We start from the raw sequence: 11,695 nt of genomic DNA on the forward strand, positions 1-11,695 counted from the left end.
TTAATTCTAGATAAAAACGTGAGTGGGAGAAAGCCAACTTCATCCTAGCTGCATCTTCCATTTTGAATGAAGTTGTTTGGGAGAGGAAACTTTTTAATATAGCTTTCTTATTCCTCATTTGTCCTGCTAAAATCTACTTTATCCATATATTTTTAAACAGAACCCAGTGAATATGGAGATGAGAGTTATAATCTTGTATTATGAACTGGGGTCTGCCAAAGCACCAATTTTGTTGTGATCTTTACACTATATGTTATTAAACAGGCTCATACATTCCAGAAGTGCAAAATGAAATTATAATTAATAAATAATCAAATTATTCACTAATGTTTGAGACAAATGGTGTAAAGGACTTGACAATTTATGGGGAATATAGCATGGATCATATTTAAAGCTAGTACATACAAAGCAGCAATAATCTGTGAGAATGTAATATATTATTCACTTCTATAAGAAAAAGTAAAGGGATTTAGAGAGTAACTAGTTTAATTTACTGGGAGAAAGACATGAAGATTGGAGAGTTACACATTCAGTTCTATATGAGATTGGACTGTAGTTTAGAGAATCAGTGGGAACAGAGACTGGAGATCACTGAGTAGCACAAGAAATTCAAAGTGAGATGAAAGCACCTATTTCAGAGGGTAGCAGCAGCATTGAGGGATGTTTAAATAAGTTATTCAACTAGTGTTCAGGCAGAAAGAGGAACATACAGATTCTTGCTACTAAGAAGAAAGCCAGAATTGTGGAGTTTTCTGCTGCAGGAAAGATAGGAATAAATGCACAAGATAGCTTTCACACATACATGCACAAAGGGAGGTAACTTTGCCACAAATACCACTTTACTTGAGAATGGAGAAATAGATATCATGTTTCTGGATTGAGGTGGTGGTGGGAGAACATCTTTCTTTTGTACTTTGCACCCAGAGTTTTGAAGCTTGAAGGCCACTGTTAGAAGGTTTCCCCAACAATTGGAAGAGAAGGAAGTTAGTGGGTCCCTATCAATAAGTGATTTGTCAGTGCTCTTTTGCTGGGTTTCCTCAATGTGCTCCTTGGCTCTTTCAAACAATAGTTCTCTTGAAGCCAAGAACTAAGATCAATCTGAAAGGTTTGTTTGATTTTGAATCCAGCTGATCAATTGAAGCCAGCTGGCTCTTCCAGGCTATGAAACCCGACTCAGCCTGGTTGCTTCAGGAAGGGAGGTCCAGGAAAGCAACATAGTGGAAACTTGGGCTCAGCTTATGTAAAACCCAACCATCTCTTTGGGCTGACCCATAAGTCCAATTCACTAGAGGACCATGACTGGCCATTGTCTCCATCAAGATCACACTGATTGGACTCTTTTGGTCTGGGGCAAAGGGTCTGGCTTCAGATGCTCAATGAGGTTTTTCTCAAGGATAATAAAAGCGGGCAAGTGAGGAGGAAGCTCAGGGCTCACTGTTCCTCTCTGCATATCTTCTGAGTGACTTCTGGTATAAGTAGAGAGGAAAGGAGGAAAGGAAACACAATCATCTATAGCATTAGCAGTGCAATAATACTTTACATTACGAGTTGGATAGTTTTATTTCCTGTTTTTCCTCCAGATGATTAAGGCAGTATATATAGCACCCCTCCTCCAATTTTTTTCACCAAAAACGCAATCCTATGCTATGAAACTGACCAGTGTAAATTCTCCCAGGTTACTTCCATGGCTAAAAATGATCTTGGCAGGCATTTCCAACTTCTAGGCAAGCAGTTTAACAATTGTAACAAGGAAAAGGATTGGGATGGAAGAAGGAAAAAAAATGTTACTGGTTGGTTCTTTAGTCAATGATGGATTGAAATATTTGGAGATTGTTCTAATTGGACACAGACATTCTGTCACTTATATAGACCTCTTTAAATGGCAGTAATATTTTTTTTGTATTTTTCCTTTTTGTTCCCAGTATATATCTCACTTCTCATTCCTCACAGATGTGGCATTCATCTTGGTCATAACTTAAACATGGGTAATAACACCACAGTGCCTTACTTTCTGCTCCTGGGATTCTCACAAGATTGGCACCTGCAGCTTCTACATTTCTTCTTATTCTTCATATTATACCTGGCAACTGCAACAGCAAATCTTCTCGTCATCTCTGTAGTAGCTTTTGACCACCAACTGCGCAGCCCCATGTATTTCTTTCTAGTGAATTTGGCAGTGCTGGACCTGGGCATTGTTTCAGTCATTGTCCCCAAATCCATGATAAATTCTCTCATGGACACCAGACACATCTCTTACTTTGGTTGTGTTGCTCAACTCTTTCTCTTTACCTCCTTTGAAGCTTCTGATATCTCCCTCCTAACAGTCATGGCCTATGATCGGTATGTTGCTATTTGCAATCCACTGCACTATGAGATGGTGATGAATTGGAAAGCCTGCACCAGAATAGTGATTCTGGTGTGGGTCACAAGTCTTATATATGGAATGTTGCACACCACTGGTACCTTTTCCATTCCTTTCTGTTGTAATGTTATCAACCAGCTTTTCTGTGAAATTCCACAATTGCTAAAGCTATCCTGCTCTGGATTCAATCTAACTGAAGTTGTATTTCTTGTGGCTAGTGTCGCTGCAGCAATAGGTTGCTTTATTTTTATCACTGTCTCTTACACCATGATCTTCAAAGCAGTGTTGAGAATCCCTTCTGTGAAAGGAAGACAGAAGACCTTCTCCACTTGTCTTCCCCACCTTATAGTCTTTTCTATGTTATTGGTAACAGTATGCTTGGCGTATCTGAGACCCCCCTCAAATACTCCAACTTACTTAGATTTCACATTAACTGCCCTATATTCTTTGCTTCCACCCCTGTTCAATCCAATCATCTATAGCATAAGAAATAAGAGTATCAAATCTGTCCTGTCTAAATTGTGGAGATTCTGATATTTTATTTTGAAGATGTTTTCTACCCTATTTTTTCTTACATTAAATGCTCTGTGTCTTTTGCCCTCATTTTTCTGAGGAAAAAAAATGAAAAAAAAATTCAGAGGGAGACTCATCTGAGACAGCCTTGCCATTCTGGACCAATGGTAGCGCTTGAGTACGTAATGACCTACAATCCCATCTCTCTAGTTATTGGCCCTGCTTTTCAGGGTGCTATGAGTTGCTTTAGCTGCATCCTAACTGCCACAAGTTAAAAACTGCCATTCCAGGCTTTGGGTAATTCAGCATCAAGGTCAGATATAATGATGAGCGAACACCCTCAAATCTTCCTAATTACAGTTCTCTTGGGAGAGTTCAATTTGAGCTCCTGGATTCTGCTGATGCAGGTAGTCTTTCATTAGGGAAAAAAAACCAAAGTAGACTCTATCTTTGTGCCAATGGCTATACCATTTTTTTTTTTTTCAAAATGCATTCCCAGGGCCTTTTAAGATCAACAGGAATTAATTTGCAAAATACATTACTGGAGTATACATCATACTAAGACATTGTTCATTTAACAATTGATAATTGATTAAGCTACAATTTTGTTACATCCCAAATCATACTATGGCATAAATCATGATTTAAAAACTGTATATTAACTAGCTTCACACAACTTATAAAATAAAGCCAGAGGAACAATATGACTTAGCAAATTGTTTCAATAAGACCATAATCTCTTAGAAATGACACCTGGGCACCATCTTTATTTTGTTTATATTTAATTTTTAGAAGAAGTTGTTTCAGTAGAATACTTGGTGGTATTACTAATGTACAATTTTGTTCATGAGTTCACACTGTCTGCAGAAGGGCAAAATATTTTCCAAACAGCAGAAAGTCAGATTATTCCTATATTTATTGGGAAATGTTTAGTTGGTATATTGCATTCTGCACTTGAAAATGGGTCTGCTAGTGGCTTGAGAATGCCACTTTGTGATGGAGAGGCACTGATATTGTCAGATCCCCCCGATCAAAGGTTTCACAGAAACCATCAAATGATGGCTTCACCATCATTTCCTTCTCTAAGGAATGGAATCCGTGTCGCCAGATGGGAGGGGGTGTGAAGTTGGAGTGTGAAGCGGTTTATTATGGCTATGGAAGACATCAAGGACACAGGGTTGAGATATGCCAGGAATACCATCTGGATGGGAGGGGGGATGACATGGTTTCATGGGAAAGGGGACTAACTAAGAGAATGTCGTTTTAAGTTAGGTTTGAGTGGGAAATCTTTATTCGCAGCTTGCCTTCTGTACCATTCATTACACTTCATTAAAACAGTTAAAGGAATCCCAGCCTCCTGACTGTGATTGTGTGAATGCTTGAATGATCAGGTGCTGACAGATATGAAATGCACTCTGCACACTCTGGAGTTTGTATAGAGGCAGCCTTCTTTTATTTTGTACATTGTGGTACTATCCTATTTTCAGTTAGTGTTCATTTCCAAAATTAATAGCCCCTATATTTTTTAATAAAATGACCTTAACACAGAAGGATGCTTCAGTGCTAATGGTTTCTCTTACAAATTAGAAAAATGGTATATTTATATATATAAAAAAAGAAACAACTCATATTCCTTCCACCTTTTTTGACAAAATATATAGCCTCCCTCCCTCCCTTTCTCCCCTCCTACCCTAGCTTTCAAAGATGTGGTTTCTAATCCAAAGTTATGGAATGTTTGCCCACCTCATTCAATGATGCTGAATTTCTCCCCATTTTTTTTTCTTAGAGGAAAAATCAGAAGAGAATATTGTACATGATTAACAGAAATCAATTGTGCCCCATCCTAAGATGCTAGAGGCAATTTGTCTGCAACACAAAAGCTCTTTTGATGGCAGTTCCAAATTTATGGGAAACTCAGTTTCCCATGCTAGAAGAGTTCAAGTGAAGACTGGGAATTGCCTCAGCATTCACTGATGTGTTACTTCTCCCATAGGATCTTTCTCCCACAAAAAATAGTACACAAAGGTGCATCAGGAAATTTAGGGATGTGTAATTTGCAGCACGAGCTACATCTAAGAACATGGGATCCCCTTGCCCTGTTTAGAAACATTTTCAATAAAAGAAAAAGAAGGTGGCTACTGAATGTGAAACTTCACAAGATTGTGTATATATTTTTATTACTGCAGGTTCTAATCCATATCATAGCATGAATGGAAAACATTCTAGGATAAGAATCCTGGAGCTAAGAAATATTTTGATGAAACATAAGGACCATGTGCTAATGAGATGTCAAAGCTTCATGTAGCAATCTCACCATGGGAAACAATGGAGCAGCTTCCAATGCTGGCAGTTATTGACATCCTTGATGCTCAAGAACAAGACACAGAAATGGTGGCACAGCAACCAGAAGAAGAGAAGAGTTAAAAGAGCTAACAGCCAGTCAAACAGCTCTCATCAGGCACAATATGGTAGTGCCACCCAAAGGCTTATACTCTCTGACAGAGCAAATCAGACACTAAATCCTTTCATAAAACAATGCATGGAAGGTATCACACACACACACACACACACACACACAATACATGTTGCTATAAGCTGCTAGAAAAGTGATTGAATCTTTTTACAGAGTTCCCAAAAGGCAGTGAAGTCCATTGGATGCCAATGGGTCTTCTGTATTTAATGAGATGCAGAAGTAGACATCCAATGCTATAAGGATACAGTCATGATCAAAGGATATTTCCAAAAGCTTTCCAAAGATCATGATGAAATATTTCCACATGCCATGAGTAGATGACTTACCAACTGCCTCACTTACCAACTGCCTCATTTAGCAACAGTTTAAAGTTATGACAGTTGAAAAAAAAACAGCTTTGCAACCAATCCTTGAATTTATGACTGTCGCAGCATCCAGCAGTCAAGTGATCACCATTCATGTGCTTCACAACTGACTTCCAACAAGCAGAATTAATAGAGAACATGGAAATGAAATTGCAAGTAGCGGTCATGTGATATCTCATTTAATTACCATGGTGATCTATCTATCTATCAAATTTTATCACTGCCCATCTCCCCCCAAAGGATTTACTTAATGATGGAATTGGAAATGAAGCTGTAAGTCTGGCATGGTCATGTGATGTTTCTCTTAGCAACCATGGCACTTAGCGACAGAGTTGCTGGTCCAAAATGTGGTCAATAAGTGAGGACTACCTGTATGTGGAATGTGAAAATTAACTCATAATCAAGTATTTAATAGGACATATTTCTTCCAACCTGGAGCAAGTGTGAAGAGTGATTATTGACAGATTTGGCCTTCTTAAATTTGTCTTATCCTAGGGTTCATAAATATTTGCCAGGCTACCTGTTCCACAGTATACAGCTTCATTAATTATAACAAAATCTTGTTTTTATCAGAAGGAAAGATATCCTAAAAATCAATTTCTACAACCATCAATATTTAATACGTGTTATACCTCATAAGCCTTTTTAGAAAAAAAGGTGGACAGTGGGGGATGCCCTGGAGAATATGAGTAGAAAGAGTAGTCAGAACCAAACTCTAACATTTATCTTCTGATAAATAGACATTAGCACAAAGCTACAAACATGCCTGTATGTCCCAAAAGGTTGTGGGTCCCTAATTTACTTCATGGTGCAGCCCCATTTTGAATAATATATAGCATTCTAATTCTCAGCAATGACAGAAGTACTAACATTGCAGATTGGGGACATTCAATTAAATGGATAGAAAACACAGAATTCATGCCTAAAAGAACTTTTTTACACTATTCATAACTAATTAAGGGAACTCATCAAGATAACCCACAGATAGCTTTGAGCTGGAGCTGCAATCTCTTCAATGCTGGCTTTCTTCAGAAGAGAAATTGTGGGGAAATCAAGCTGGTTGAGATACAAAGACTTGTTGAATTTTGAGGAAGGTGAACCTGAATTTAAAATAAGGGAACGATTAGAATCAGAAGGCTATACTTTTCATTGGTTTGTATTTATGCAATTGTCAGAATGATTTAACTTGGATAAAAAGATTTATAATTTTGTTAATGAAAAAACACAATTTGAAATGGACCTTTGTACAAATGATGAACATGTTATTACAAAGATGTATAAAATGTTGTTACAAATTAATTTAGGAGATGAATCTGTCAAAGATTGTATGATTAAATGTGCTAAGAATTTTTGGTATAATATTATACTTGAACAATAGGGAACATGTGGAATAAGGTTTTGAAATTTACTTTGAATTATAATTTGAAAGAGAATTTCTACAAAATGATGTATTATTGGTATTTAACACCTGATAAGTTATCAGAAATATTTAATGGAGTATCAAATGTTTGTTGGAAATGTTCTCATGGTAAAGGAAATTTCTATCATCTTTGGTGGATCTGTGAGAAGGCTAAGAAATTCTGGGACTAACTATGTATTATGATCCAAAAGAGTCTTAAAATGGATATACAACTGAAACCAGAGCTGTTCCTTTTTGGTTTGATGGACAAAACAGCTTGAGAAGCAGCATGGGACTTTGTTTCTATATATGATAACAGCAGCAAGACCTTTATATGCTCAAAGATGGAAAGATCCACAAATTCCCACAATGGAAGAATGGATGGTTAAACTAATGAAACTGGCACAAATGGCTAAGTTGACAGCATTGATAAGAGAAAATATTATGATTGGCTTTATTTCTATTTGGAAACCACTTTTGGATTATTTGCTTGTATGTCTGAAAAACATGAAGTTCTGATTTTGGATTTTGATGATTGAATGATTTGATTTTATAGGAATAATGTTAATAAAAATTTAACTAATGGTGAGTCATTACATTTGTATAACATGCATTTATATCTGTGTTGGAGAAGGTCAGAAGTCACTTCCTTTCTATATTTGTATCTATTTCTGCACTTTTTTAGTTTTTCTTTTTTCTTTAATTCTGTATTCTATCTTTTCTGTACTTCACATTTTGTATTTTACTTATACTTGAAAATCAATAAAGATTTAAAAAAAAAAAAGCTGGCTGTAAAATAGAATTCCAGGTGTTGAGACCTATTATAGAATATATGTCATGAAAGTCTTCTCACTTCATCCGCATTTGAGCATGGATAGAATTAATGGCTAATTGCTAATTATACAAAGCTGATTATAATATTTTGCTAGTTTTCTTTGTATGGTCTAGAGGGAAACAAAATGATTGCCAAATGAAAAGTCAACTTATTATTAAGCTTGCCAAATATAAAGTAAAAGGTTCCCACTGATGACACCTCTTTTTCATGACTGCACAAGAATAGCATTTGTCTATTACTGGACCAATACTGAAAATTCTAAAGAGCACACATCAACAGTGACAATAATTCTGTGAAGAAAATTTGTAAGTGATTTGTATACTGATTATTTGACAGAAAAGCCATTTCCAGATGTCTGGGGCAAATTGGCACCATTTTCAGGTGTCTGGGGCAAATTGGCACTTATTTACATACCCAAAACTGTATTAGACTCACTTCTATACTTTTGACATTAAGGAGACAATTTAATGAAATGAAATTAGAATCTAGTGCTTTGCTATTATAGAAAAAGGAGTTAGGGTTGAGAGGAGAAAAAAGACAGATTTATTTTCAGAAATTTAGACTGTGAAAGGTAGGTTAAAAGTATCATCGGTCAGAATAAAGGTAATCTATTGCAGGGGAGGCGATAGGGTATATGCCTCCTAAATAATAAAACAAGTGCATACTTAACACGATAGCATATCTTCCACACTAGATATTAAAAATAGTGATATTTTATGGTTTGCACAAGTTTAGTAGCATCCATTGGGTGAACTCCTTACTAATTGCTGAATTAGCATCCCTAACATCATTTATAGGTTCATCTGTGTTGCAGAGTGCTGGAAAGCATTTGGTCTGAGAGGTCAGAAAAAACACACCAGCATTTCTATAAAAATAAGTGTATTTAAAGAAAGCATAAAACATAAACAGTTTCCATAGCTTCTCATATATTTACAAGCTCACGCACACATGCTGAGCTGGACTGGAAGAGAGGCTGCAAAACAGAAACTGAAACCTTCTGGTAGCAAGTCCAGGCAAGTTCCCTCCAGGCAATAAGTTTTTTTCTTATTTGGTCATCCTTTCCACACCCCAACCTGAGAACAATTAAGTCTGACCTTCTCACCCTGCCAAGTGATTTGTTCCCATAGTAACCAGGCTACCTGGCATCTCCATGAATTGCTCCTTACACAAATACCAACAAACTGCACATATGAATTTTTTATTTTTTTTTAAGTATAGTCAAATGTTTGATTCACATACATAGAAGAGTGCTGAACTTTAACACTACATTATTATTGTAGGGTGTGTTTCCCTTGTAGTGAAAAAGGTGGAACAAAAATCCCTCTACAATATTAATTGTTGGGAACATTCAACTATGTTTGTTTTTTTTAAGTTAGCTTTAAAAGTTAGCTTTAAATTAGCTTCTCTATTAAGTTATAGAACTATATGATGAAAAATTTCCAGAAAGTGTATCTCTAATCCAACACTTACCAATCAGTGGAAAGATCCATTTAAATATACCATTAAGATGACATATTACTGCATTACACTAAACTATATAAATAATAAATTGTGAAAAAAGTATGGGTGGTGACATACATAAATTATAAAAAATGTATCATACAGTGGAGGGGGTGATTCCCTGTTCAGTATGCAGATCCACATTAAATTATCTTTGATAAATGGCTGTCCAGCTTCTTCTTGAAAACATTCACTACCATTATCTTCAAGGCAGAGGTGTAAATCATGAAAAACATACCTTAAGTAAAGTTCTAGCTTTTCTTATAATATGCTACTGCACAGATAATTACTCATTTAGTGTTTGTTTGTTTGTTTGGCATTATAATCTCATTCTTCAGCCCAAAATCTCCCAGAGCAGCTGACAAATACATTAGCATTCACCTACTCTCTCTCACTGTGTGTGTGTGTGTGTGTGTGTGTGAGAGAGAGAGAGAGAGAGAGAGAGAGAGAGAGAGAGAGAGAGAGAATCGGGCAATTGGGCAATCTCTACCCTCAAGCATTATTGCACCATTTTATATTATGTATTTGCTTGCTAGTTCTGGATCCTGCAGGAGATCAAGGCACCACACATAACACCTTCTCCTCACATTTTTCACCACCACCACAGCCTTATAACTGTGCTGTGAAACTGGCTAATCCAAAGGGACAAGTGAACTTGAATGGTTGAGCAGGTTTTTCATAGCCTCTTCTAATTTAAAAACTACACAAGGAATATGATTAGGATGGAAGAGGTGGGGAGAAGTTAATGATTTGGTTACTTAATCAATGATGCATTGAAATATATGGAGAAGGCACTGATTGGAGAAAGATATTCTCTAGATATTGTGGATGTTTTAATTCTTGTCCTGTTTTCTCTCACCTCTGATTCCTTGCAGATGTGGCATTCAACATGGTCATAACTTAAACATGGAGAATCAGTCAACAGTGCCTTACTTTCTGCTCCTGGAATTCTCAAAAGATAGGCACCTGCAGTTTCTACATATCTTCTTATTCTTCATATTATACCTGGCAACTGCAACAGCATATCTTCTCATCATCTCTGTAGTGGCTTTTGACCACCAATTGTGCAGCCCCATGTATTTCTTTCTAGTGAATTTGGCTGTGCAGAACCTGGGCATTGTTTCAGTCATTGTCCCCAAAACCATGATTAATTCTCCATGGACACCAGACGCATCTCTTACTTTGGTTGTGTTGCTCAAGTCTTTCTCTTTGCCTGCTTTGAAGCTTCTGATTTCTCAATCCTCACAGTCATGGCCTATGATCGGTATGTTGCCATTTGCAATCCACTGCACTATGAGATGGTGATGAATTGGAAAGCCTACACCAAAATAGTGATTCTGGTGCGGGTCACAAGTCTTATATATGGAATGTTGCACACCACTGGTACCTTTTCCAACCCTGTCTGTTCTAAAGTTGTCAACAGTTTTTTCTGTGAAATTCCAGAATTGCTGAAGTTATCCTGCTCTGGATTCAATCTAGTTGAAGTTGTAGTGGCCAGTGTCACTGCAGCATTAGGTTGCTTTATTTTCATCGTGTCTTATGCCATGATCTTGAAAGCAGTGTTGAAAATCCCTTCTGTGAAGGGAAGGCAGAAGACCTTCTCCACTTGTCTTCTCCACCTTATAGTCTGTTCCATGTTTTTGGTAACAGTATCCTTGGCCTATCTGAGACCGCCCTCTAACACCCCATCTTACTTAGACTTCATATTAACTGCCCTATATTTTTTGTTTCCACCCCTGTTCAATCCAATCATCTATAGCATAAGAAATAAGAATATCAAATCTGTCCTGTCTAAATTGTGGAGATTCTGATGTTTTCCTTTACTGATGTTTTAGTGGTGTCCTATTTTTCTTCACATTGAACTTTCTGTATTTCTTTCCTTAGTTTTTCTGAGGAAATAAAAGAAGATAGAATAGATAGGAGTAGACCTTTGCCACTCTGGACCAATGGTAGCACTTGCAACCATTCTGACCTACAATCCTATATCCCTAACCCTGCTTTTTAAGATATTAGAAGTTGGTTTAGCAGCATCCTGGGTACCATAAGTTGACAAAAATTGTTCCAGACTTTAGTCAATCTGGTATCAAAATCAGAAAAGAAGATGAGCCCACAAACCTAAAAATATTCCTAACTTATCTTGTAGAAGTTAATGTGATCTCCCAGTTTCTTTGTAATGGAAGCAGCCTTCAATTAAGTACAAAACTAAACTAAAAAGTCTGTTCCAGACTTTAGTTGATATGGTATCCAA

At 36.8% G+C, this 11,695-nt stretch overlaps 1 protein-coding gene and 1 pseudogene across 1 annotated transcript; both read left to right on the top strand.

Annotated features, from left to right (window-relative positions):
- Positions 1–1,981: 1,981 nt before the first annotated feature.
- On the top strand, positions 1,982–2,896 carry LOC134496671 (olfactory receptor 14C36-like). The gene has a single exon (XM_063302381.1). It carries the CDS (start codon positions 1,982–1,984, stop codon positions 2,894–2,896), a length of 915 nt encoding a protein of 304 aa, XP_063158451.1.
- Positions 2,897–10,353: 7,457 nt separating this feature from the next.
- On the top strand, positions 10,354–11,258 carry LOC134496672 (olfactory receptor 14C36-like; annotated as a pseudogene).
- Positions 11,259–11,695: the final 437 nt, after the last annotated feature.

Source organism: Candoia aspera, chromosome 4, assembly GCF_035149785.1.
Source record: "Candoia aspera isolate rCanAsp1 chromosome 4, rCanAsp1.hap2, whole genome shotgun sequence".
Classification (NCBI taxonomy): Eukaryota; Metazoa; Chordata; class Lepidosauria; order Squamata; family Boidae; genus Candoia; species Candoia aspera.